At 43.9% G+C, this 27,236-nt stretch overlaps 1 protein-coding gene across 1 annotated transcript in view; it reads right to left on the minus strand.

Annotated features, from left to right (window-relative positions):
* Positions 1–619: 619 nt before the first annotated feature.
* The window catches only part of LOC144954290 (rapamycin-insensitive companion of mTOR-like), a gene marked incomplete at its 3' end in the record, with an annotated part of 44,868 nt that continues 18,251 nt past the window's right edge, over positions 620–27,236 (minus strand). Inside the window, exons 5-9 of the mRNA XM_078884809.1 lie at positions 18,198–18,276; positions 16,723–16,823; positions 15,602–15,689; positions 7,613–7,702; positions 620–726 (exon numbers count right to left, since the gene is read on the minus strand). Coding sequence (XP_078740935.1) covers positions 620–726; positions 7,613–7,702; positions 15,602–15,689; positions 16,723–16,823; positions 18,198–18,276 — 465 coding nt within the window. The remainder of the gene's footprint in view (positions 727–7,612; positions 7,703–15,601; positions 15,690–16,722; positions 16,824–18,197; positions 18,277–27,236) is intronic.

Here is a 27,236-nt window from a genome sequence, read left to right on the forward strand (position 1 = left end):
CACCTACCCACTCACCCACCCACTCACCCACCCACTCACCCACCCACCCACTCACCCACCCACCCACCCACTCACCCACCCACTCACCCACCCACTCACCCACCCACTCACCCACCCCACCCACTCACCCACCCACCCACTCACCCACCCACCCACTCACCCACCCACTCACCCACTCACCCACCCACCCACTCACCCACCCACCCACCCACCCACTCACCCACTCACCCACCCACCCACTCACCCACCCACCCACCCACTCACCCACCCACTCACCCACCCACTCACCCACCCACTCACCCACCCACCCACTCACCCACCTACCCACTCACCCACCCACTCACCCACCCACTCACCCACCCACCCACTCACCCACCTACCCACTCACCCACCCACCCACTCACCCACCACTCACCCACCCACCCACTCACCCACCCACTCACCCACCCACCCACTCACCCACCTACCCACTCACCCACCCACTCACCCACCCACTCACCCACCCACCCACTCACCCACCCACCCACCCACTCACCCACCCACTCACCCACCCACCCACTCACCCACCTACCCACTCACCCACCCACTCACCCACCTACCCACTCACCCACCCACTCACCCGCGCACAGACAGGACACTGCAGGTCTCCGCCATCCTCACGATGTCTCCAGTGACCCCCTCCTCCTCCAGCAAAGACAAGCCCCACATCGTAGCGCCAATGTGTCCCTGCAGAGACACGCGGAGACACGCGGAGACACGGGGAGACACGGGGAGACACGGGGAGACACAGGGAGACACGGGGAGATACGGGAGACGCGGGGAGATGCGGGGAGACACGGGGAGACACGCGGAGACACGGGGAGACACGGGGAGACACGGGGAGACACAGGGAGACACGGGGAGATACGGGAGACGCGGGGAGACGCGGGGAGACACGGGGAGACACGGGGAGACACAGGGAAACACGGGGAGATACGGGAGACGCGGGGAGACGCGGGGAGACACGGGGAGACACGGGGAGACACGGGGAGACACGGGGAGACACGGGGAGATACGGGAGACACGGGGAGACACAGGGAGACACGGGGAGACACGGGGAGATACGGGAGACACGGGGAGACACGGGGAGACACGGGGAGACACGGGGAGATACGGGAGACGCGGGGAGACACGGGGAGACACGGGGAGACACGTGGAGACACGGGGAGACACGGGGAGATACGGGGAGACACGGGGAGACACAGGGAGATACGGGGAGACACGGGGAGATACGGGGAGACACGTGGAGACACGGGGAGACACGGGGAGACACGGGGAGACACGGGGAGACACGGGGAGACACGGGGAGACGCGGGGAGACGCGGGGAGACACGGGGAGACACGTGGAGACACGGGGAGACACGGGGAGATACGGGGAGACACGGGGAGACACGGGGAGACACAGGGAAACACGGGGAGACATGGGGAGACACGGAGAGACACGGGGAGACACGGGGAGAGACACAGAAAGATACGGAGAGACACGGGGAGATACGGGGAGAGAGAGAGAGACACGGGGAGACACGGGGAGACATGGGGGAGAGACACGAGGGGATTGGGGGAGACACGCGGAGACACGGGAGACACGGGTGGTTAGTGTACTAGTGTGCTAGTTAGTATACTAGTTAGTGTACTAGTTAATGTACTAGTTAGTGTACTAGTTAGTGTACTAGTGTGCTAGTTAGTGTACTAGTTAGTGTACTAGTTAGTGTACTAGTTAATGTACTAGTTAGTGTACTAGTGTGCTAGTTAGTGTACTAGTTAGTGTGCTAGTTAGTGTGCTAGTTAGTGTGCTAGTTAGTGTGCTAGTTAGTGTGCTAGTTAGTGTGCTAGTTAGTGTGCTAGTTAGTGTGCTAGTTAGTGTGCTAGTTAGTGTGCTAGTTAGTGTGCTAGTTAGTGTGCTAGTTAGTGTGCTAGTTAGTGTGCTAGTTAGTGTGCTAGTTAATGTGCTAGTTAGTGTGCTAGTTAGTGTGCTAGTTAGTGTGCTAGTTAGTGTGCTAGTTAGTGTGCTAGTTAGTGTACTAGTTAGTGTACTAGTTAGTGTACTAGTTAATGTGCTAGTTAGTGTGCTAGTTAGTGTACTAGTTAGTGTACTAGTTAGTGTGCTAGTTAGTGTGCTAGTTAGTGTACTAGTTAGTGTACTAGTTAGTGTGCTAGTTAGTGTGCTAGTTAGTGTGCTAGTTAGTGTACTAGTTAGTGTGCTAGTTAGTGTACTAGTTAGTGTACTAGTTAGTGTACTAGTTAGTGTGCTAGTGTACTAGTTAGTGTACTAGTTAGTGTGCTAGTTAGTGTTACTAGTTAGTGTGCTAGTTAGTGTGCTAGTTAGTGTGCTAGTTAGTGTGCTAGTTAGTATACTAGTTAGTGTACTAGTTAATGTACTAGTTAGTGTACTAGTTAGTGTACTAGTGTGCTAGTTAGTGTACTAGTTAGTGTACTAGTTAGTGTACTAGTTAATGTACTAGTTAGTGTACTAGTGTGCTAGTTAGTGTACTAGTTAGTGTACTAGTTAGTGTGCTAGTTAGTGTGCTAGTTAGTGTGCTAGTTAGTGTACTAGTTAGTGTGCTAGTTAGTGTGCTAGTTAGTGTGCTAGTTAGTGTGCTAGTTAGTGTGCTAGTTAGTGTGCTAGTTAGTGTGCTAGTTAGTGTGCTAGTTAGTGTGCTAGTTAGTGTGCTAGTTAGTGTGCTAGTTAATGTGCTAGTTAGTGTGCTAGTTAGTGTGCTAGTTAGTGTGCTAGTTAGTGTGCTAGTTAGTGTGCTAGTTAGTGTACTAGTTAGTGTACTAGTTAGTGTACTAGTTAATGTGCTAGTTAGTGTGCTAGTTAGTGTACTAGTTAGTGTACTAGTTAGTGTGCTAGTTAGTGTGCTAGTTAGTGTACTAGTTAGTGTACTAGTTAGTGTGCTAGTTAGTGTGCTAGTTAGTGTGCTAGTTAGTGTACTAGTTAGTGTGCTAGTTAGTGTACTAGTTAGTGTACTAGTTAGTGTACTAGTTAGTGTGCTAGTGTACTAGTTAGTGTACTAGTTAGTGTGCTAGTTAGTGTGCTAGTTAGTGTGCTAGTTAGTGTACTAGTTAGTGTGCTAGTTAGTGTACTAGTTAGTGTACTAGTTAGTGTGCTAGTTAGTGTGCTAGTTAGTGTACTAGTTAGTGTGCTAGTTAGTGTACTAGTTAGTGTGCTAGTTAGTGTACTAGTTAGTGTGCTAGTTAGTGTGCTAGTTAGTGTACTAGTTAGTGTACTAGTTAGTGTACTAGTTAGTGTGCTAGCTAGTGTACTAGTGTACTAGTTAGTGTACTAGTTAGTGTGCTAGTTAGTGTACTAGTTAGTGTACTAGTTAGTGTGCTAGTTAGTGTACTAGTTAGTGTACTAGTGTACTAGTTAGTGTACTAGTTAGTGTGCTAGTTAGTGTACTAGTGTACTAGTTAGTGTGCTAGTTAGTGTGCTAGTGTGCTAGTTAGTGTACTAGTTAGTGTGCTAGTTAGTGTACTAGTTAGTGTACTAGTGTACTAGTTAGTGTACTAGTTAGTGTGCTAGTTAGTGTACTAGTTAGTGTGCTAGTTAGTGTGCTAGTTAGTGTACTAGTGTACTAGTTAGTGTACTAGTTAGTGTGCTAGTTAGTGTACTAGTTAGTGTACTAGTTAGTGTACTAGTGTACTAGTTAGTGTACTAGTTAGTGTGCTAGTTAGTGTACTAGTTAGTGTACTAGTTAGTGTGCTAGTTAGTGTACTAGTTAGTGTACTAGTTAGTGTGCTAGTTAGTGTGCTAGTTAGTGTACTAGTTAGTGTACTAGTTAGTGTGCTAGTTAGTGTACTAGTTAGTGTGCTAGTTAGTGTGCTAGTTAGTGTACTAGTTAGTGTGCTAGTTAGTGTGCTAGTGTGCTAGTTAGTGTACTAGTTAGTGTGCTAGTTAGTGTACTAGTTAGTGTACTAGTGTGCTAGTTAGTGTACTAGTTAGTGTACTAGTTAGTGTACTAGTTAGTGTGCTAGTTGTGCTAGTTAGTGTACTAGTTAGTGTACTAGTTAGTGTGCTAGTTAGTGTACTAGTTAGTGTACTAGTGTGCTAGTTAGTGTACTAGTTAGTGTACTAGTTAGTGTGCTAGTGTGCTAGTTAGTGTACTAGTTAGTGTACTAGTTAGTGTACTAGTTAGTGTGCTAGTTAGTGTACTAGTTAGTGTGCTAGTTAGTGTACTAGTTAGTGTGCTAGTTAGTGTACTAGTTAGTGTACTAGTTAGTGTACTAGTTAGTGTACTAGTTAGTGTGCTAGTTAGTGTACTAGTTAGTGTGCTAGTTAGTGTACTAGTTAGTGTGCTAGTTAGTGTACTAGTTAGTGTACTAGTTAGTGTACTAGTTAGTGTACTAGTTAGTGTGCTAGTTAGTGTACTAGTTAGTGTACTAGTTAGTGTACTAGTTAGTGTACTAGTTAGTGTGCTAGTTAGTGTGCTAGTTAGTGTACTAGTTAGTGTGCTAGTTAGTGTACTAGTTAGTGTACTAGTTAGTGTACTAGTTAGTGTACTAGTTAGTGTGCTAGTTAGTGTGCTAGTTAGTGTGCTAGTTAGTGTGCTAGTTAGTGTACTAGTTAGTGTGCTAGTTAGTGTGCTAGTTAGTGTGCTAGTTAGTGTGCTAGTTAGTGTACTAGTTAGTGTGCTAGTTAGTGTGCTAGTTAGTGTACTAGTTAGTGTGCTAGTTAGTGTGCTAGTTAGTGTGCTAGTTAGTGTGCTAGTTAGTGTGCTAGTTAGTGTACTAGTTAGTGTGCTAGTTAGTGTGCTAGTTAGTGTGCTAGTTAGTGTGCTAGTTAGTGTACTAGTTAGTGTGCTAGTTAGTGTGCTAGTTAGTGTGCTAGTTAGTGTGCTAGTTAGTGTGCTAGTTAGTGTGCTAGTTAGTGTGCTAGTTAGTGTGCTAGTTAGTGTGCTAGTTAGTGTACTAGTTAGTGTGCTAGTTAGTGTGCTAGTTAGTGTACTAGTTAGTGTGCTAGTTAGTGTACTAGTTAGTGTGCTAGTTAGTGTGCTAGTTAGTGTGCTAGTTAGTGTGCTAGTTAGTGTGCTAGTTAGTGTACTAGTTAGTGTACTAGTTAGTGTGCTAGTTAGTGTACTAGTTAGTGTACTAGTTAGTGTGCTAGTTAGTGTGCTAGTTAGTGTACTAGTTAGTGTACTAGTTAGTGTACTAGTTAGTGTGCTAGTTAGTGTACTAGTGTACTAGTTAGTGTGCTAGTTAGTGTACTAGTTAGTGTGCTAGTTAGTGTACTAGTGTACTAGTTAGTGTACTAGTTAGTGTACTAGTTAGTGTGCTAGTTAGTGTACTAGTTAGTGTACTAGTTAGTGTGCTAGTTAGTGTACTAGTGTACTAGTTAGTGTGCGAGTTAGTGTACTAGTTAGTGTGCTAGTTAGTGTACTAGTTAGTGTGCTAGTTAGTGTACTAGTGTACTAGTTAGTGTACTAGTTAGTGTACTAGTTAGTGTACTAGTTAGTGTACTAGTTAGTGTGCTAGTTAGTGTACTAGTTAGTGTGCTAGTTAGTGTACTAGCTAGTGTACTAGTTAGTGTACTAGTTAGTGTACTAGTTAGTGTACTAGTTAGTGTGCTAGTTAGTGTACTAGTGTACTAGTTAGTGTACTAGTTAGTGTACTAGTGTACTAGTTAGTGTACTAGTTAGTGTACTAGTGTACTAGTTAGTGTGCTAGTTAGTGTACTAGTGTACTAGTTAGTGTACTAGTTAGTGTACTAGTTAGTGTGCTAGTTAGTGTACTAGTTAGTGTACTAGTTAGTGTGCTAGTTAGTGTACTAGTGTGCTAGTTAGTGTACTAGTTAGTGTGCTAGTTAGTGTTACTAGTGTACTAGTTAGTGTGCTAGTTAGTGTACTAGTGTACTAGTTAGTGTGCTAGTTAGTGTACTAGTTAGTGTGCTAGTTAGTGTACTAGTGTACTAGTTAGTGTACTAGTTAGTGTACTAGTTAGTGTGCTAGTTAGTGTGCTAGTTAGTGTTACTAGTTAGTGTGCTAGTTAGTGTGCTAGTTAGTGTGCTAGTTAGTGTACTAGTTAGTGTACTAGTTAGTGTACTAGTTAGTGTGCTAGTTAGTGTACTAGTGTACTAGTTAGTGTGCTAGTTAGTGTGCTAGTTAGTGTACTAGTTAGTGTGCTAGTTAGTGTACTAGCTAGTGTACTAGTTAGTGTACTAGTTAGTGTACTAGTTAGTGTACTAGTGTGCTAGTTAGTGTGCTAGTTAGTGTGCTAGTTAGTGTGCTAGTTAGTGTACTAGTTAGTGTGCTAGTTAGTGTACTAGTTAGTGTGCTAGTTAGTGTATTAGTGTACTAGTTAGTGTGCTAGTTAGTGTACTAGTTAGTGTGCTAGTTAGTGTGCTAGTTAGTGTGCTAGTTAGTGTACTAGTTAGTGTGCTAGTTAGTGTACTAGTTAGTGTGCTAGTTAGTGTATTAGTGTACTAGTTAGTGTGCTAGTTAGTGTACTAGTTAGTGTGCTAGTTAGTGTGCTAGTTAGTGTACTAGTTAGTGTACTAGTTAGTGTGCTAGTTAGTGTGCTAGTTAGTGTACTAGTGTACTAGTTAGTGTACTAGTTAGTGTGCTAGTTAGTGTGCTAGTTAGTGTACTAGTGTACTAGTTAGTGTACTAGTTAGTGTGCTAGTTAGTGTACTAGTTAGTGTACTAGTTAGTGTACTAGTTAGTGTACTAGTTAGTGTGCTAGTTAGTGTACTAGTTAGTGTGCTAGTTAGTGTACTAGTGTACTAGTTAGTGTGCTAGTTAGTGTGCTAGTTAGTGTGCTAGTTAGTGTACTAGTGTACTAGTTAGTGTGCTAGTTAGTGTACTAGTGTACTAGTTAGTGTACTAGTTAGTGTACTAGTTAGTGTACTAGTTAGTGTACTAGTTAGTGTACTAGTTAGTGTGCTAGTTAGTGTGCTAGTTAGTGTACTAGTTAGTGTACTAGTTAGTGTACTAGTTAGTGTACTAGTTAGTGTGCTAGTTAGTGTACTAGTTAGTGTACTAGTTAGTGTACTAGTTAGTGTACTAGTTAGTGTACTAGTTAGTGTGCTAGTTAGTGTACTAGTTAGTGTACTAGTTAGTGTGCTAGTTAGTGTACTAGTTAGTGTGCTAGTTAGTGTGCTAGTTAGTGTACTAGTTAGTGTACTAGTGTGCTAGTTAGTGTGCTAGTTAGTGTGCTAGTTAGTGTACTAGTTAGTGTACTAGTTAGTGTACTAGTTAGTGTACTAGTTAGTGTGCTAGTTAGTGTACTAGTTAGTGTACTAGTTAGTGTACTAGTTAGTGTGCTAGTTAGTGTACTAGTTAGTGTACTAGTTAGTGTGCTAGTTAGTGTACTAGTTAGTGTGCTAGTTAGTGTACTAGTTAGTGTACTAGTTAGTGTACTAGTTAGTGTGCTAGTTAGTGTACTAGTTAGTGTACTAGTTAGTGTGCTAGTTAGTGTACTAGTTAGTGTACTAGTTAGTGTACTAGTTAGTGTACTAGTTAGTGTACTAGTTAGTGTGCTAGTTAGTGTACTAGTTAGTGTGCTAGTTAGTGTACTAGTTAGTGTGCTAGTTAGTGTGCTAGTTAGTGTGCTAGTTAGTGTGCTAGTTAGTTACCAGAGCCCAGAGTGCTGCTTTGAGCCTCTTGATGTCTTCCCAGGTAGACGCTGAGATGTTGCGGATGTCGTAGACCAGCGCAGGGAAGATCTAGAAGAGAAGACAGTCACTCAGTCAGTTAGTCAGTCACTCAGTCACTCAGTCAGTCAGTTAGTTAGTTAGTTAGTCAGTTAGTTAGTCAGTCAGTTAGTCAGTCAGTCAGTTAGTTAGTTAGTCAGTCAGTTAGTCAGTCAGTTAGTCAGTCACTCAGTCACTCAGTCAGTTAGTTAGTTAGTCAGTCAGTTAGTCAGTTAGTTAGTCAGTCAGTTAGTCACTCAGTCAGTTAGTTAGTTAGTCAGTCAGTCAGTTAGTCAGTCAGTTAGTCAGTCACTCAGTCACTCAGTCAGTTAGTTAGTCAGTCAGTTAGTTAGTCAGTTAGTTAGTCAGTCAGTTAGTCACTCAGTCAGTTAGTTAGTTAGTCAGTCAGTCAGTTAGTCAGTCAGTTAGTCAGTCACTCAGTCACTCAGTCAGTTAGTTAGTTAGTCAGTCAGTTAGTTAGTCAGTTAGTTAGTCAGTCAGTTAGTCACTCAGTCAGTGACTCAGTTAGTCAGTCACTCAGTCACTCACCCATCCGTGTCTATCTAGGCTGTCTATCTACCCCGTGTCTATCTACCCCGTGTCTACCTGAGCTTCTAGGAGGTGAGCTCACTCACTCAGTCACTCAGTCAGTCACTCAGTCAGTCACTCAGTCACTCACTCAGTCAGTCACTCAGTAATTCACTCACTCACTCACTTACTCAGTCACTCAATCAGTCACTTACCCAGTCACTCAGTCAGTCACTAACTCAGTCACTCAGTCAGTCACTCATTCAGTCAGTCACTTGGTCAGTCACTCACTCACGCAGTCACTCACTCAGTCACTCACTCAGTCAGTCAGTCACTCACTCATTCAGACAGTCACTCACTCAGTCACTCAGTCACTCACTCACTCAGTCAGTCAGTCACTCACTCACTCAATCAGTCACTCAGTCTATCTACCCCCCCCCGTGTCTACCTAAGTTGTCTTCCTGGGCTTTTAGGAGGTGAGCTCCAGTCTTGTGGTTGCTGAGTTGTCTATCTACCCTGTGTCTAACTAGGCTGTCTAACTAAGTTGTCTAACTAAGTTGTCTATCTACCCCGTGTCTACCACCTGAGCTTCTAGGAGGTGAGCTCCGTCTTGTGGTTGCTGAGTTGTCTATCTAGGCTGTCTAAGTTGTCTAACTAAGTTGTCTAACTAGGTTGTCTACCTGGGCTTCTAGGAGGTGAGCTCCGGTCTTGTGGTTGCTGAGTTGTCTATTTAGGATGTCTATCTACCCAGTGTCTAACTAAGTTGTCTATCTACCCTGTGTCTAACTAAGTTGTCTAACTAAGTTGTCTAACTAAGTTGTCTAACTAAGTTGTCTACCTGAGCTTCTAGAAGGTGAGCTCCGGTCTTGTGGTTGCTGAGTTGTCTATCTAGGCTGTCTATCTAAGTTATCTAACTAAGTTGTCTAACTAGGTTGTCTACCTGGGCTTCTAGGAGGTGAGCTCCGGTCTTGTGGTTGCTGAGTTGTCTATCTATGCTGTCTATCTACCCAGTGTCTAACTAAGTTGTCTATCTACCCTGTGTCTAACTAAGTTGTCTAACTAAGTTGTCTAACTAAGTTGTCTACCTGAGCTTCTAGAAGGTGAGCTCCGGTCTTGTGGTTGCTGAGTTGTCTAACTAGGCTGTCTATCTAAGTTGTCTAACTAAGTTGTCTAACTAAGTTGACTAACTAGGCTGTGTCTAACTAAGTTGTCTATCTAGGCTGTCTAACTAAGTTGTCTATCTAGGCTGTCTAAGTTGTCTACCTGGGCTTCTAGGAGGTGAGCTGTGTCTATCTAAGTTGTCTAACTAAGTTGTCTACCTGGGCTTCTAGGAGGTGAGCTCCGGTCTTGTGGTTGCTGAGTTGTCTAACTAGGCTGTCTATCTAAGTTGTCTAACTAAGTTGTCTAACTAAGTTGACTAACTAGGCTGTGTCTAACTAAGTTGTCTATCTAGGCTGTCTAACTAAGTTGTCTATCTAGGCTGTCTAAGTTGTCTACCTGGGCTTCTAGGAGGTGAGCTGTGTCTATCTAAGTTGTCTAACTAAGTTGTCTACCTGGGCTTCTAGGAGGTGAGCTCCGGTCTTGTGGTTGCTGAGTTGTCTAACTAGGCTGTCTATCTAAGTTGTCTAACTAAGTTGTCTAACTAAGTTGACTAACTAGGCTGTGTCTAACTAAGTTGTCTATCTAGGCTGTCTAACTAAGTTGTCTATGTAGGCTGTCTAAGTTGTCTACCTGGGCTTCTAGGAGGTGAGCTGTGTCTATCTAAGTTGTCTAACTAAGTTGTCTACCTGGGCTTCTAGGAGGTGAGCTGTGTCTATCTAAGTTGTCTAACTAAGTTGTCTACCTGGGCTTCTAGGAGGTGAGCTGTGTCTATCTAAGTTGTCTAACTAAGTTGTCTACCTGGGCTTCTAGGAGGTGAGCTGTGTCTATCTAAGTTGTCTAACTAAGTTGTCTACCTGGGCTTCTAGGAGGTGAGCTGTGTCTATCTAAGTTGTCTAACTAAGTTGTCTACCTGGGCTTCTAGGAGGTGAGCTGTGTCTATCTAAGTTGTCTATCTAAGTTGTCTAACTAGGTTGTCTACCTGGGCTTCTAGGAGGTGAGCTGTGTCTATCTAAGTTGTCTATCTAAGTTGTCTAACTAAGTTGTCTATCTACCCCGTGTCTACCACCTGAGCTTCTAGGAGGTGAGCTCCGTCTTGTGGTTGCTGAGTTGTCTATCTAGGCTGTCTAAGTTGTCTAACTAAGTTGTCTAACTAGGTTGTCTACCTGGGCTTCTAGGAGGTGAGCTCCGGTCTTGTGGTTGCTGAGTTGTCTATTTAGGATGTCTATCTACCCAGTGTCTAACTAAGTTGTCTATCTACCCTGTGTCTAACTAAGTTGTCTAACTAAGTTGTCTAACTAAGTTGTCTAACTAAGTTGTCTACCTGAGCTTCTAGAAGGTGAGCTCCGGTCTTGTGGTTGCTGAGTTGTCTATCTAGGCTGTCTATCTAAGTTATCTAACTAAGTTGTCTAACTAGGTTGTCTACCTGGGCTTCTAGGAGGTGAGCTCCGGTCTTGTGGTTGCTGAGTTGTCTATCTATGCTGTCTATCTACCCAGTGTCTAACTAAGTTGTCTATCTACCCTGTGTCTAACTAAGTTGTCTAACTAAGTTGTCTAACTAAGTTGTCTACCTGAGCTTCTAGAAGGTGAGCTCCGGTCTTGTGGTTGCTGAGTTGTCTAACTAGGCTGTCTATCTAAGTTGTCTAACTAAGTTGTCTAACTAAGTTGACTAACTAGGCTGTGTCTAACTAAGTTGTCTATCTAGGCTGTCTAACTAAGTTGTCTATCTAGGCTGTCTAAGTTGTCTACCTGGGCTTCTAGGAGGTGAGCTGTGTCTATCTAAGTTGTCTAACTAAGTTGTCTACCTGGGCTTCTAGGAGGTGAGCTCCGGTCTTGTGGTTGCTGAGTTGTCTAACTAGGCTGTCTATCTAAGTTGTCTAACTAAGTTGTCTAACTAAGTTGACTAACTAGGCTGTGTCTAACTAAGTTGTCTATCTAGGCTGTCTAACTAAGTTGTCTATCTAGGCTGTCTAAGTTGTCTACCTGGGCTTCTAGGAGGTGAGCTGTGTCTATCTAAGTTGTCTAACTAAGTTGTCTACCTGGGCTTCTAGGAGGTGAGCTCCGGTCTTGTGGTTGCTGAGTTGTCTAACTAGGCTGTCTATCTAAGTTGTCTAACTAAGTTGTCTAACTAAGTTGACTAACTAGGCTGTGTCTAACTAAGTTGTCTATCTAGGCTGTCTAACTAAGTTGTCTATGTAGGCTGTCTAAGTTGTCTACCTGGGCTTCTAGGAGGTGAGCTGTGTCTATCTAAGTTGTCTAACTAAGTTGTCTACCTGGGCTTCTAGGAGGTGAGCTGTGTCTATCTAAGTTGTCTAACTAAGTTGTCTACCTGGGCTTCTAGGAGGTGAGCTGTGTCTATCTAAGTTGTCTAACTAAGTTGTCTACCTGGGCTTCTAGGAGGTGAGCTGTGTCTATCTAAGTTGTCTAACTAAGTTGTCTACCTGGGCTTCTAGGAGGTGAGCTGTGTCTATCTAAGTTGTCTAACTAAGTTGTCTACCTGGGCTTCTAGGAGGTGAGCTGTGTCTATCTAAGTTGTCTAACTAAGTTGTCTACCTGGGCTTCTAGGAGGTGAGCTGTGTCTATCTAAGTTGTGTAACTAAGTTGTCTGCCTGGGCTTCTAGGAGGTGAGCTGTGTCTATCTAAGTTGTCTAACTAAGTTGTCTACCTGGGCTTCTAGGAGGTGAGCTGTGTCTATCTAAGTTGTCTAACTAAGTTGTCTACCTGGGCTTCTAGGAGGTGAGCTGTGTCTATCTAAGTTGTCTAACTAAGTTGTCTACCTGGGCTTCTAGGAGGTGAGCTGTGTCTATCTAAGTTGTCTAACTAAGTTGTCTACCTGGGATTCTAGAAGGTGAGCTCCGGTCTTGTGGTTGCTGAGTTGTCTAACTAGGCTGTCTATCTAAGTTGTCTAACTAAGTTGTCTAACTAAGTTGACTAACTAGGCTGTGTCTAACTAAGTTGTCTATCTAGGCTGTCTAACTAAGTTGTCTATCTAGGCTGTCTAAGTTGTCTACCTGGGCTTCTAGGAGGTGAGCTGTGTCTATCTAAGTTGTCTAACTAAGTTGTCTACCTGGGATTCTAGGAGGTGAGCTCCGGTCTTGTGGTTGCTGAGTTGTCTAACTAGGCTGTCTATCTAAGTTGTCTAACTAAGTTGTCTAACTAAGTTGACTAACTAGGCTGTGTCTAACTAAGTTGTCTATCTAGGCTGTCTAACTAAGTTGTCTATCTAGGCTGTCTAAGTTGTCTACCTGGGCTTCTAGGAGGTGAGCTGTGTCTATCTAAGTTGTCTAACTAAGTTGTCTACCTGGGCTTCTAGGAGGTGAGCTGTGTCTATCTAAGTTGTCTAACTAAGTTGTCTACCTGGGCTTCTAGGAGGTGAGCTGTGTCTATCTAAGTTGTCTAACTAAGTTGTCTACCTGGGCTTCTAGGAGGTGAGCTGTGTCTATCTAAGTTGTCTAACTAAGTTGTCTACCTGGGCTTCTAGGAGGTGAGCTGTGTCTATCTAAGTTGTCTAACTAAGTTGTCTACCTGGGCTTCTAGGAGGTGAGCTGTGTCTATCTAAGTTGTCTAACTAAGTTGTCTACCTGGGCTTCTAGGAGGTGAGCTGTGTCTATCTAAGTTGTCTAACTAAGTTGTCTACCTGGGCTTCTAGGAGGTGAGCTGTGTCTAACTAAGTTGTCTAACTAAGTTGTCTACCTGGGCTTCTAGGAGGTGAGCTGTGTCTATCTAAGTTGTCTAACTAAGTTGTCTACCTGGGCTTCTAGGAGGTGAGCTGTGTCTATCTAAGTTGTCTAACTAAGTTGTCTACCTGGGCTTCTAGGAGGTGAGCTGTGTCTATCTAAGTTGTCTAACTAAGTTGTCTACCTGGGCTTCTAGGAGGTGAGCTGTGTCTAACTAAGTTGTCTAACTAAGTTGTCTACCTGGGCTTCTAGGAGGTGAGCTGTGTCTATCTAAGTTGTCTAACTAAGTTGTCTACCTGGGCTTCTAGGAGGTGAGCTGTGTCTATCTAAGTTGTCTAACTAAGTTGTCTACCTGGGCTTCTAGGAGGTGAGCTGTGTCTATCTAAGTTGTCTAACTAAGTTGTCTACCTGGGCTTCTAGGAGGTGAGCTGTGTCTATCTAAGTTGTCTAACTAAGTTGTCTACCTGGGCTTCTAGGAGGTGAGCTGTGTCTATCTAAGTTGTCTAACTAAGTTGTCTACCTGGGCTTCTAGGAGGTGAGCTGTGTCTAACTAAGTTGTCTAACTAAGTTGTCTACCTGGGCTTCTAGGAGGTGAGCTGTGTCTATCTAAGTTGTCTATCTAAGTTGTCTAACTAAGTTGTCTACCTGGGCTTCTAGGAGGTGAGCTGTGTCTATCTAAGTTGTCTAACTAAGTTGTCTACCTGGGCTTCTAGGAGGTGAGCTGTGTCTATCTAAGTTGTCTATCTAAGTTGTCTAACTAGGTTGTCTACCTGGGCTTCTAGGAGGTGAGCTGTGTCTATCTAAGTTGTCTAACTAAGTTGTCTACCTGGGCTTCTAGGAGGTGAGCTGTGTCTATCTAAGTTGTCTAACTAAGTTGTCTACCTGGGCTTCTAGGAGGTGAGCTGTGTCTAACTAAGTTGTCTAACTAAGTTGTCTACCTGGGCTTCTAGGAGGTGAGCTGTGTCTATCTAAGTTGTCTATCTAAGTTGTCTAACTAAGTTGTCTACCTGGGCTTCTAGGAGGTGAGCTGTGTCTATCTAAGTTGTCTATCTAAGTTGTCTAACTAAGTTGTCTACCTGGGCTTCTAGGAGGTGAGCTGTGTCTATCTAAGTTGTCTAACTAGGTTGTCTACCTGGGCTTCTAGGAGGTGAGCTGTGTCTATCTAAGTTGTCTATCTAAGTTGTCTAACTAAGTTGTCTACCTGGGCTTCTAGGAGGTGAGCTGTGTCTAACTAAGTTGTCTAACTAAGTTGTCTACCTGGGCTTCTAGGAGGTGAGCTGTGTCTATCTAAGTTGTCTATCTAAGTTGTCTAACTAAGTTGTCTACCTGGGCTTCTAGGAGGTGAGCTGTGTCTATCTAAGTTGTCTAACTAAGTTGTCTACCTGGGCTTCTAGGAGGTGAGCTGTGTCTATCTAAGTTGTCTATCTAAGTTGTCTAACTAGGTTGTCTACCTGGGCTTCTAGGAGGTGAGCTGTGTCTATCTAAGTTGTCTATCTAAGTTGTCTAACTAAGTTGTCTACCTGGGCTTCTAGGAGGTGAGCTGTGTCTATCTAAGTTGTCTATCTAAGTTGTCTAACTAGGTTGTCTACCTGGGCTTCTAGGAGGTGAGCTGTGTCTATCTAAGTTGTCTAACTAAGTTGTCTACCTGGGCTTCTAGGAGGTGAGCTGTGTCTATCTAAGTTGTCTATCTAAGTTGTCTATCTAAGTTGTCTAACTAAGTTGTCTACCTGGGCTTCTAGGAGGTGAGCTGTGTCTATCTAAGTTGTCTAACTAAGTTGTCTACCTGGGCTTCTAGGAGGTGAGCTGTGTCTATCTAAGTTGTCTATCTAAGTTGTCTAACTAGGTTGTCTACCTGGGCTTCTAGGAGGTGAGCTGTGTCTATCTAAGTTGTCTATCTAAGTTGTCTAACTAAGTTGTCTACCTGGGCTTCTAGGAGGTGAGCTGTGTCTATCTAAGTTGTCTATCTAAGTTGTCTAACTAGGTTGTCTACCTGGGCTTCTAGGAGGTGAGCTGTGTCTATCTAAGTTGTCTATCTAAGTTGTCTAACTAAGTTGTCTACCTGGGCTTCTAGGAGGTGAGCTGTGTCTATCTAAGTTGTCTATCTAAGTTGTCTAACTAGGTTGTCTACCTGGGCTTCTAGGAGGTGAGCTGTGTCTATCTAAGTTGTCTAACTAAGTTGTCTAACTAAGTTGTCTAACTAGGCTGTGTCTAACTAAGTTGTCTATCTAGGCTGTCTAACTAAGTTGTCTAACTAGGCTGTGTCTATCTAAGTTGTCTAACTAAGTTGTCTAACTAAGTTGTCTAACTAGGCTGTGTCTAACTAAGTTGTCTATCTAGGCTGTCTAACTAAGTTGTCTAACTAGGCTGTGTCTATCTAAGTTGTCTAACTAAGTTGTCTAACTAAGTTGTCTAACTAGGCTGTGTCTAACTAAGTTGTCTATCTAGGCTGTCTAACTAAGTTGTCTAACTAGGCTGTGTCTATCTAAGTTGTCTAACTAAGTTGTCTAACTAAGTTGTCTAACTAGGCTGTGTCTAACTAAGTTGTCTATCTAGGCTGTCTAACTAAGTTGTCTAACTAGGCTGTGTCTATCTAAGTTGTCTAACTAAGTTGTCTAACTAAGTTGTCTACCTGGGCTTCTAGGAGGTGAGCTCCGGTCTTGTGGTTGCTGAGTTGTCCGTAGAAATGAGGCGGCAGAAAGACAGACGGACGCGGAGTCCTGTCACTCAGATAGACACACAGACACACAGATAGACACACAGACACACAGTGTCTCTCTCCCCGCGTCTCCCCGTGTCTCCCCGTGTCTCCCCGTGTCTCCCCGTATCTCTCTCCCCGTGTCTCCCCGTGTCTCCCCGTGTCTCTCTCGCCGTGTCTCCCCGTGTCTCCCCGTGTCTCCCCGTGTCTCCCCGTATCTCTCTCCCCGTGTCTCCCCGTGTCTCCGCGTGTCTCTCCCCGTGTCTCCCCGTGTCTCCCCGTATCTCTCTCCCCGTGTCTCCCCGTGTCTCCCCGTGTCTCTCCCCGTGTCTCCCCGTGTCTCCCCGTGTCTCCCCGTGTCTCCCCGTATCTCTCTCCCCGTGTCTCCCCGTGTCTCCGCGTGTCTCCCCGTGTCTCCCCGTGTCTCTCTCCCCGTGTCTCCCCGTGTCTCCCCGTGTCTCCCCGTGTCTCCCCGTATCTCTCTCCCCGTGTCTCCCCGTGTCTCCCCGTGTCTCCCCGTATCTCTCTCCCCGTGTCTCCCCGTGTCTCCGCGTGTCTCCCCGTGTCTCTCTCCCCGTGTCTCCCCGTGTCTCCCCGTGTCTCCCCGTGTCTCCCCGTATCTCTCTCCCCGTGTCTCCCCGTGTCTCCCCGTGTCTCCCCGTATCTCTCTCCCCGTGTCTCCCCGTGTCTCCGCGTGTCTCCCCGTGTCTCCCCGTGTCTCTCTCCCCGTGTCTCCCCGTGTCTCCCCGTGTCTCCCCGTATCTCTCTCCCCGTGTCTCCCCGTGTCTCCCCGTGTCTCTCTCCCCGTGTCTCCCCGTATCTCTCTCCCCGTGTCTCCCCGTGTCTCCCCGTATCTCTCTCCCCGTGTCTCCCCGTGTCTCCCCGTGTCTCCCCGTATCTCTCTCCCCGTGTCTCCCCGTGTCTCCCCGTATCTCTCTCCCCGTGTCTCCCCGTGTCTCCCCGTGTCTCCCCGTGTCTCCCCGTATCTCTCTCCCCGTGTCTCCCCGTGTCTCCCCGTGTCTCCCCGCGTCTCCCCGTGTCTCCCCGTGTCTCACCTCTGGCTGGAACGTCTCGCGTCTCCCTGTCCTCGCGTCCAGGTGGTCAAAGCGTCGTTCAGATGCTGTTCAACAATGTCCACGTATCGGACATTGTACTCCTGAGACAGACAGCGGACAGAGAGACACTGAGACCCCGTGTCTCACTCTCTCCCCGTGTCTCTTTCCCCGTGTCTCTCTCAGTGTCTCTCTCTTTCAGTGTCTCTCTCCCCGTGCCTCTCTCTCTCAGTGTCTCTCTCTCTCCCCGTGTCTCTCTCCCCGTGTCTCTCTCAGTGTCTCTCTCCCCGTGTCTCTCTCACCGTGTCTCTCTCCCCGTGTCTCTCTCTCCCCATGTCTCTCTCTCTCCCCGTGTCTCTCTCCCCGTGTCTCTCTCAGTGTCTCTCTCCCCGTGTCTCTCTCCCCGTGTCTCTCTCTCCCCGTGTCTCTCTCTCCCCGTGTCTCTCTCCCCGTGTCTCTCTCTCTCCCCGTGTCTCTCCCCATGGTGTCTCTCTCTCCCCGTGTCTCTCTCCCCGTGTCTCTCTCCGTGTCTCTCCCCGTGTCTCTCTCTCTCTCTCCCCGTGTCTCTCTCCCCGTGTCTCTCCACGTGTCTCCCCGTGTCTCTCCCCATGTCTCTCTCCCCGTGTCTCTCTCCCCGTGTCTCCCCGTGTCTCTCTCCCCGTGTCTCCCCATGTCTCTCTCTCCCCGTGTCTCCCCGTGTCTCTCCCCGTGTCTCTCTCCCCGTGTCTCTCTCTCCCCGTGTCTGTCTCCGTGTCTCCCCGTGTCTCTCCCCATGGTGTCTCTCTCTCCCCGTGTCTCTCTCCCCGTGTCTCTCTCCCCGTGTCTCCCCGTGTCTCCCCGTGTCTCTCTCTCTCCCCGTGTCTCTCTCCCCGTGTCTCCCCGTGTCTCCCCGTGTCTCTCTCTCTCCCCATGTCTCTCTCCCCGTGTCTCTCTCTCTCCGTGTCTGTCTCCGTGTCTCCCCGTGTCTCTCCCCATGGTGTCTCTCTCTCCCCGTGTCTCTCTCCCCGTGTCTCTCTCCCCGAATCTCTCCCCGTGTCTCTCTCTCTCTCTCCCCGTGTCTCTCTCCCCGTGTCTCTCCCCGTGTCTCCCCGTGTCTCGCCCAGTGTCTCTCTCCCCGTATCTCTCCCCGTGTCTCTCTCTCTCTCCCCGTGTCTCTCTCCCCGTGTCTCTCCCCGTGTCTCTCTCCCCGTGTCTCTCTCTCTCTCTCCCCGTGTCTCTCTCCCCGTGTCTCTCCCCGTGTCTCTCTCTCTCCCCGTGTCTCTCCCCGTGTCTCCCCGTGTCTCGCCCAGTGTCTCTCTCCCCGTATCTCTCCCCGTGTCTCTCTCTCTCTCCCCGTGTCTCTCTCCCCGTGTCTCTCCCCGTGTCTCTCTCCCCGTGTCTCTCTCTCTCTCTCCCCGTGTCTCTCTCCCCGTGTCTCTCCCCGTGTCTCTCTCTCCCCGTGTCTCCCCGTGTCTCTCCCCACGGTGTCTCTCTCTCACCCGACGCCAGCGCTCCAACTCTTTGGTGATGAATCCGCGTTCGTTCAAGTAGCTGAAGCCCTTGGAGATCGACGCAAAGCTGCGGGAGACAGACGTCAATACTAGTTAGTACTAGTTAGTGTGCTAGTTAGTGTGCTAGTTAGTGTGCTAGTTAGTGTGCTAGTTAGTGTGCTAGTTAGTGTGCTAGTTAGTGTGCTAGTTAGTGTGCTAGTTAGTGTGCTAGTTAGTGTGCTAGTTAGTGTACTAGTTAGTGTACTAGTTAGTGTGCTAGTTAGTGTGCTAGTTAGTGTGCTAGTTAGTGTACTAGTTAGTGTGCTAGTTAGTGTACTAGTTAGTGTGCTAGTTAGTGTGCTAGTTAGTGTGCTAGTTAGTGTACTAGTTAGTGTGCTAGTTAGTGTGCTAGTTAGTGTGCTAGTTAGTGTGCTAGTTAGTGTGCTAGTTAGTGTGCTAGTTAGTGTGCTAGTTAGTGTGCTAGTTAGTGTACTAGTTAGTGTACTAGTTAGTGTGCTAGTTAGTGTGCTAGTTAGTGTACTAGTTAGTGTGCTAGTTAGTGTGCTAGTTAGTGTGCTAGTTAGTGTGCTAGTTAGTGTACTAGTTAGTGTGCTAGTTAGTGTACTAGTTAGTGTGCTAGTTAGTGTGCTAGTTAGTGTGCTAGTTAGTGTGCTAGTTAGTGTGCTAGTTAGTGTACTAGTTAGTGTGCTAGTTAGTGTGCTAGTTAGTGTGCTAGTTAGTGTGCTAGTTAGTGTACTAGTTAGTGTGCTAGTTAGTGTGCTAGTTAGTGTGCTAGTTAGTGTGCTAGTTAGTGTACTAGTTAGTGTACTAGTTAGTGTACTAGTTAGTGTACTAGTTAGTGTACTAGTTAGTGTGCTAGTTAGTGTGCTAGTTAGTGTGCTAGTTAGTGTGCTAGTTAGTGTGCTAGTTAGTGTACTAGTTAGTGTGCTAGTTAGTGTGCTAGTTAGTGTGCTAGTTAGTGTGCTAGTTAGTGTGCTAGTTAGTGTGCTAGTTAGTGTGCTAGTTAGTGTGCTAGTTAGTGTGCTAGTTAGTGTGCTAGTTAGTGTGCTAGTTAGTGTGCTAGTTAGTGTGCTAGTTAGTGTGCTAGTTAGTGTGCTAGTTAGTGTGCTAGTTAGTGTGCTAGTTAGTGTGCTAGTTAGTGTGCTAGTTAGTGTGCTAGTTAGTGTGCTAGTTAGTGTGCTAGTTAGTGTGCTAGTTAGTGTGCTAGTTAGTGTGCTAGTTAGTGTGCTAGTTAGTGTGCTAGTTAGTGTGCTAGTTAGTGTGCTAGTTAGTGTGCTAGTTAGTGTGCTAGTTAGTGTGCTAGTTAGTGTGCTAGTTAGTGTGCTAGTTAGTGTGCTAGTTAGTGTGCTAGTTAGTGTGCTAGTTAGTGTGCTAGTTAGTGTGCTAGTTAGTGTGCTAGTTAGTGTACTAGTTAGTGTGCTAGTTAGTGTGCTAGTTAGTGTGCTAGTTAGTGTGCTAGTTAGTGTGCTAGTTAGTGTACTAGTTAGTGTGCTAGTTAGTGTGCTAGTTAGTGTGCTAGTTAGTGTACTAGTTAGTGTGCTAGTTAGTGTGCTAGTTAGTGTACTAGTTAGTGTGCTAGTTAGTGTGCTAGTTAGTGTACTAGTTAGTGTGCTAGTTAGTGTGCTAGTTAGTGTGCTAGTGTACTAGTTAGTGTACTAGTTAGTGTGCTAGTTAGTGTACTAGTTAGTGTGCTAGTTAGTGTGCTAGTTAGTGTGCTAGTTAGTGTGCTAGTTAGTGTACTAGTTAGTGTACTAGTTAGTGTGCTAGTTAGTGTACTAGTTAGTGTGCTAGTTAGTGTGCTAGTTAGTGTGCTAGTTAGTGTGCTAGTTAGTGTACTAGTTAGTGTGCTAGTTAGTGTGCTAGTTAGTGTACTAGTTAGTGTGCTAGTTAGTGTGCTAGTTAGTGTACTAGTTAGTGTGCTAGTGTACTAGTTAGTGTACTAGTTAGTGTGCTAGTTAGTGTACTAGTTAGTGTGCTAGTTAGTGTGCTAGTTAGTGTGCTAGTTAGTGTGCTAGTTAGTGTACTAGTTAGTGTGCTAGTTAGTGTGCTAGTTAGTGTGCTAGTTAGTGTGCTAGTTAGTGTGCTAGTTAGTGTGCTAGTTAGTGTGCTAGTTAGTGTGCTAGTTAGTGTGCTAGTTAGTGTGCTAGTTAGTGTGCTAGTTAGTGTGCTAGTTAGTGTGCTAGTTAGTGTACTAGTTAGTGTGCTAGTTAGTGTGCTAGTTAGTGTGCTAGTTAGTGTGCTAGTTAGTGTACTAGTTAGTGTGCTAGTTAGTGTGCTAGTTAGTGTACTAGTTAGTGTGCTAGTTAGTGTGCTAGTTAGTGTACTAGTTAGTGTGCTAGTTAGTGTGCTAGTTAGTGTGCTAGTGTACTAGTTAGTGTACTAGTTAGTGTGCTAGTTAGTGTGCTAGTTAGTGTGCTAGTTAGTGTGCTAGTTAGTGTGCTAGTTAGTGTGCTAGTTAGTGTACTAGTTAGTGTACTAGTTAGTGTGCTAGTTAGTGTACTAGTTAGTGTGCTAGTTAGTGTGCTAGTTAGTGTGCTAGTTAGTGTGCTAGTTAGTGTACTAGTTAGTGTGCTAGTTAGTGTGCTAGTTAGTGTACTAGTTAGTGTGCTAGTTAGTGTGCTAGTTAGTGTACTAGTTAGTGTGCTAGTGTACTAGTTAGTGTACTAGTTAGTGTGCTAGTTAGTGTGCTAGTTAGTGTGCTAGTTAGTGTGCTAGTTAGTGTGCTAGTTAGTGTGCTAGTTAGTGTGCTAGTTAGTGTACTAGTTAGTGTGCTAGTTAGTGTGCTAGTTAGTGTGCTAGTTAGTGTACTAGTTAGTGTGCTAGTTAGTGTGCTAGTTAGTGTACTAGTTAGTGTGCTAGTTAGTGTGCTAGTTAGTGTGCTAGTGTACTAGTTAGTGTACTAGTTAGTGTGCTAGTTAGTGTACTAGTTAGTGTGCTAGTTAGTGTGCTAGTTAGTGTGCTAGTTAGTGTGCTAGTTAGTGTACTAGTTAGTGTACTAGTTAGTGTGCTAGTTAGTGTACTAGTTAGTGTGCTAGTTAGTGTGCTAGTTAGTGTGCTAGTTAGTGTGCTAGTTAGTGTACTAGTTAGTGTGCTAGTTAGTGTGCTAGTTAGTGTACTAGTTAGTGTGCTAGTTAGTGTGCTAGTTAGTGTACTAGTTAGTGTGCTAGTGTACTAGTTAGTGTACTAGTTAGTGTGCTAGTTAGTGTACTAGTTAGTGTGCTAGTTAGTGTGCTAGTTAGTGTGCTAGTTAGTGTACTAGTTAGTGTGCTAGTTAGTGTGCTAGTTAGTGTGCTAGTTAGTGTGCTAGTTAGTGTGCTAGTTAGTGTGCTAGTTAGTGTGCTAGTTAGTGTGCTAGTTAGTGTGCTAGTTAGTGTGCTAGTTAGTGTGCTAGTTAGTGTGCTAGTTAGTGTGCTAGTTAGTGTGCTAGTTAGTGTGCTAGTTAGTGTGCTAGTTAGTGTACTAGTTAGTGTGCTAGTTAGTGTGCTAGTTAGTGTGCTAGTTAGTGTGCTAGTTAGTGTACTAGTTAGTGTGCTAGTTAGTGTGCTAGTTAGTGTACTAGTTAGTGTGCTAGTTAGTGTGCTAGTTAGTGTACTAGTTAGTGTGCTAGTTAGTGTGCTAGTTAGTGTGCTAGTGTACTAGTTAGTGTACTAGTTAGTGTGCTAGTTAGTGTGCTAGTTAGTGTGCTAGTTAGTGTGCTAGTTAGTGTGCTAGTTAGTGTGCTAGTTAGTGTACTAGTTAGTGTGCTAGTTAGTGTACTAGTTAGTGTGCTAGTTAGTGTGCTAGTTAGTGTGCTAGTTAGTGTGCTAGTTAGTGTACTAGTTAGTGTGCTAGTTAGTGTGCTAGTTAGTGTACTAGTTAGTGTGCTAGTTAGTGTGCTAGTTAGTGTACTAGTTAGTGTGCTAGTGTACTAGTTAGTGTGCTAGTTAGTGTGCTAGTTAGTGTGCTAGTTAGTGTGCTAGTTAGTGTGCTAGTTAGTGTGCTAGTTAGTGTGCTAGTTAGTGTACTAGTTAGTGTACTAGTTAGTGTGCTAGTTAGTGTGCTAGTTAGTGTGCTAGTTAGTGTGCTAGTTAGTGTGCTAGTTAGTGTACTAGTTAGTGTGCTAGTTAGTGTGCTAGTTAGTGTACTAGTTAGTGTGCTAGTTAGTGTGCTAGTTAGTGTGCTAGTTAGTGTGCTAGTTAGTGTACTAGTTAGTGTACTAGTTAGTGTGCTAGTTAGTGTACTAGTTAGTGTGCTAGTTAGTGTGCTAGTTAGTGTGCTAGTTAGTGTGCTAGTTAGTGTGCTAGTTAGTGTGCTAGTTAGTGTACTAGTTAGTGTACTAGTGTACTAGTGTACTAGTTAGTGTACTAGTTAGTGTGCTAGTTAGTGTGCTAGTTAGTGTGCTAGTTAGTGTGCTAGTTAGTGTACTAGTTAGTGTACTAGTTAGTGTGCTAGTTAGTGTGCTAGTTAGTGTGCTAGTTAGTGTACTAGTGTGCTAGTTAGTGTGCTAGTTAGTGTGCTAGTTAGTGTGCTAGTTAGTGTGCTAGTTAGTGTGCTAGTTAGTGTACTAGTTAGTGTACTAGTTAGTGTACTAGTGTGCTAGTTAGTGTGCTAGTTAGTGTACTAGTTAGTGTACTAGTGTGCTAGTTAGTGTGCTAGTTAGTGTACTAGTTAGTGTACTAGTGTGCTAGTTAGTGTGCTAGTTAGTGTACTAGTTAGTGTACTAGTTAGTGTGCTAGTTAGTGTGCTAGTTAGTGTGCTAGTTAGTGTACTAGTTAGTGTACTAGTGTGCTAGTTAGTGTACTAGTTAGTGTACTAGTTAGTGTGCTAGTTAGTGTGCTAGTTAGTGTGCTAGTTAGTGTGCTAGTTAGTGTGCTAGTTAGTGTGCTAGTTAGTGTGCTAGTTAGTGTACTAGTTAGTGTACTAGTGTGCTAGTTAGTGTACTAGTTAGTGTACTAGTTAGTGTGCTAGTTAGTGTGCTAGTTAGTGTGCTAGTTAGTGTACTAGTTAGTGTGCTAGTTAGTGTGCTAGTTAGTGTGCTAGTTAGTGTACTAGTTAGTGTACTAGTTAGTGTACTAGTTAGTGTACTAGTTAGTGTACTAGTTAGTGTATTAGTGTGCTAGTTAGTGTGCTAGTTAGTGTGCTAGTTAGTGTATTAGTGTGCTAGTTAGTGTGCTAGTTAGTGTATTAGTGTACTAGTTAGTGTGCTAGTTAGTGTACTAGTTAGTGTGCTAGTTAGTGTACTAGTTAGTGTATTAGTTAGTGTACTAGTTAGTGTACTAGTTAGTGTACTAGTTAGTGTATTAGTGTGCTAGTTAGTGTGCTAGTTAGTGTATTAGTGTACTAGTTAGTGTGCTAGTTAGTGTACTAGTTAGTGTGCTAGTTAGTGTGCTAGTTAGTGTACTAGTTAGTGTGCTAGTTAGTGTGCTAGTTAGTGTGCTAGTTAGTGTGCTACTTAGTGTGCTAGTTAGTGTACTAGTTAGTGTGCTAGTTAGTGTGCTAGTTAGTGTGCTAGTTAGTGTGCTAGTTAGTGTACTAGTTAGTGTACTAGTGTGCTAGTTAGTGTACTAGTTAGTGTACTAGTTAGTGTACTAGTTAGTGTGCTAGTGTGCTAGTTAGTGTGCTAGTTAGTGTACTAGTTAGTGTGCTAGTTAGTGTGCTAGTGTGCTAGTTAGTGTACTAGTTAGTGTGCTAGTTAGTGTACTAGTTAGTGTGCTAGTTAGTGTGCTAGTGTGCTAGTTAGTGTACAAGTTAGTGTGCTAGTTAGTGTGCTAGTTAGTGTACTAGTTAGTGTACTAGTTAGTGTGCTAGTTAGTGTACTAGTTAGTGTGCTAGTTAGTGTACTAGTTAGTGTGCTAGTTAGTGTGCTAGTTAGTGTACTAGTTAGTGTGCTAGTTAGTGTACTAGTTAGTGTGCTAGTTAGTGTACTAGTTAGTGTGCTAGTTAGTGTGCTAGTTAGTGTGCTAGTTAGTGTGCTAGTTAGTGTACTAGTTAGTGTACTAGTTAGTGTGCTAGTTAGTGTACTAGTTAGTGTGCTAGTTAGTGTACTAGTTAGTGTGCTAGTTAGTGTGCTAGTGTGCTAGTTAGTGTACTAGTTAGTGTGCTAGTTAGTGTGCTAGTTAGTGTGATAGTTAGTGTGATAGTTAGTGTGCTAGTTAGTGTACTAGTTAGTGTACTAGTTAGTGTGCTAGTTAGTGTACTAGTTAGTGTACTAGTTAGTGTGCTAGTTAGTGTGCTAGTTAGTGTGCTAGTTAGTGTGCTAGTTAGTGTACTAGTTAGTGTGCTAGTTAGTGTGCTAGTTAGTGTACTAGTTAGTGTACTAGTTAGTGTGCTAGTTAGTGTGCTAGTTAGTGTGCTAGTTAGTGTGCTAGTTAGTGTACTAGTTAGTGTACTAGTTAGTGTGCTAGTTAGTGTACTAGTTAGTGTACTAGTTAGTGTACTAGTTAGTGTACTAGTTAGTGTGCTAGTTAGTGTACTAGTTAGTGTACTAGTTAGTGTACTAGTTAGTGTACTAGTTAGTGTACTAGTTAGTGTGCTAGTTAGTGTGCTAGTTAGTGTGCTAGTTAGTGTGCTAGTTAGTGTACTAGTTAGTGTGCTAGTTAGTGTGCTAGTTAGTGTACTAGTTAGTGTACTAGTTAGTGTACTAGTTAGTGTACTAGTTAGTGTACTAGTTAGTGTGCTAGTTAGTGTACTAGTTAGTGTGCTAGTTAGTGTGCTAGTTAGTGTACTAGTTAGTGTACTAGTTAGTGTACTAGTTAGTGTGCTAGTTAGTGTACTAGTTAGTGTGCTAGTTAGTGTGCTAGTTAGTGTACTAGTTAGTGTGCTAGTTAGTGTACTAGTTAGTGTACTAGTTAGTGTACTAGTTAGTGTACTAGTTAGTGTGCTAGTTAGTGTACTAGTTAGTGTACTAGTTAGTGTACTAGTTAGTGTACTAGTGTACTAGTTAGTGTGCTAGTTAGTGTACTAGTTAGTGTGCTAGTGTACTAGTTAGTGTACTAGTTAGTGTGCTAGTTAGTGTACTAGTTAGTGTGCTAGTTAGTGTACTAGTTAGTGTGCTAGTGTACTAGTTAGTGTACTAGTTAGTGTGCTAGTTAGTGTACTAGTTAGTGTGCTAGTTAGTGTGCTAGTTAGTGTACTAGTTAGTGTGCTAGTTAGTGTGCTAGTTAGTGTACTAGTTAGTGTGCTAGTTAGTGTACTAGTTAGTGTGCTAGTTAGTGTGCTAGTTAGTGTGCTAGTTAGTGTGCTAGTTAGTGTGCTAGTTAGTGTGCTAGTTAGTGTGCTAGTTAGTGTGCTAGTTAGTGTGCTAGTTAGTGTACTAGTTAGTGTACTAGTTAGTGTACTAGTTAGTGTGCTAGTTAGTGTACTAGTTAGTGTGCTAGTTAGTGTACTAGTTAGTGTACTAGTTAGTGTACTAGTTAGTGTACTAGTTAGTGTGCTAGTTAGTGTGCTAGTTAGTGTGCTAGTTAGTGTGCTAGTTAGTGTGCTAGTTAGTGTGCTAGTTAGTGTACTAGTTAGTGTACTAGTTAGTGTACTAGTTAGTGTGCTAGTTAGTGTACTAGTTAGTGTGCTAGTTAGTGTGCTAGTTAGTGTACTAGTTAGTGTACTAGTTAGTGTGCTAGTTAGTGTGCTAGTTAGTGTACTAGTTAGTGTACTAGTTAGTGTGCTAGTTAGTGTACTAGTTAGTGTGCTAGTTAGTGTACTAGTTAGTGTGCTAGTTAGTGTACTAGTTAGTGTGCTAGTTAGTGTACTAGTTAGTGTGCTAGTTAGTGTGCTAGTTAGTGTACTAGTTAGTGTACTAGTTAGTGTACTAGTTAGTGTACTAGTTAGTGTACTAGTTAGTGTACTAGTTAGTGTACTAGTTAGTGTACTAGTGTACTAGTTAGTGTGCTAGTTAGTGTACTAGTTAGTGTGCTAGTGTACTAGTTAGTGTACTAGTTAGTGTGCTAGTTAGTGTGCTAGTTAGTGTGCTAGTTAGTGTACTAGTTAGTGTGCTAGTTAGTGTGCTAGTTAGTGTACTAGTTAGTGTGCTAGTTAGTGTGCTAGTTAGTGTACTAGTTAGTGTGCTAGTTAGTGTGCTAGTTAGTGTACTAGTTAGTGTGCTAGTTAGTGTACTAGTTAGTGTGCTAGTTAGTGTACTAGTTAGTGTACTAGTTAGTGTGCTAGTTAGTGTACTAGTTAGTGTACTAGTTAGTGTACTAGTTAGTGTGCTAGTTAGTGTACTAGTTAGTGTGCTAGTTAGTGTGCTAGTTAGTGTACTAGTTAGTGTGCTAGTTAGTGTGCTAGTTAGTGTACTAGTTAGTGTGCTAGTTAGTGTACTAGTTAGTGTACTAGTTAGTGTGCTAGTTAGTGTGCTAGTTAGTGTACTAGTTAGTGTGCTAGTTAGTGTGCTAGTTAGTGTGCTAGTTAGTGTGCTAGTTAGTGTACTAGTTAGTGTGCTAGTTAGTGTGCTAGTTAGTGTACTAGTTAGTGTGCTAGTTAGTGTGCTAGTTAGTGTACTAGTTAGTGTACTAGTTAGTGTACTAGTTAGTGTACTAGTTAGTGTGCTAGTTAGTGTGCTAGTTAGTGTACTAGTTAGTGTGCTAGTTAGTGTACTAGTTAGTGTACTAGTTAGTGTGCTAGTTAGTGTGCTAGTTAGTGTACTAGTTAGTGTGCTAGTTAGTGTGCTAGTTAGTGTACTAGTTAGTGTGCTAGTTAGTGCGCTAGTTAGTGTGCTAGTTAGTGTGCTAGTTAGTGTGCTAGTTAGTGTACTAGTTAGTGTACTAGTTAGTGTGCTAGTTAGTGTGCTAGTTAGTGTGCTAGTTAGTGTGCTAGTTAGTGTACTAGTTAGTGTGCTAGTTAGTGTGCTAGTTAGTGTACTAGTTAGTGTACTAGTTAGTGTGCTAGTTAGTGTACTAGTTAGTGTGCTAGTTAGTGTGCTAGTTAGTGTACTAGTTAGTGTGCTAGTTAGTGCGCTAGTTAGTGTGCTAGTTAGTGTGCTAGTTAGTGTGCTAGTTAGTGTACTAGTTAGTGTACTAGTTAGTGTGCTAGTTAGTGTGCTAGTTAGTGTGCTAG

Source organism: Lampetra fluviatilis, unplaced genomic scaffold (genome assembly GCF_964198595.1).
Source record: "Lampetra fluviatilis unplaced genomic scaffold, kcLamFluv1.1 SCAFFOLD_420, whole genome shotgun sequence".
In the NCBI taxonomy this organism is placed as follows: Eukaryota; Metazoa; Chordata; class Hyperoartia; order Petromyzontiformes; family Petromyzontidae; genus Lampetra; species Lampetra fluviatilis.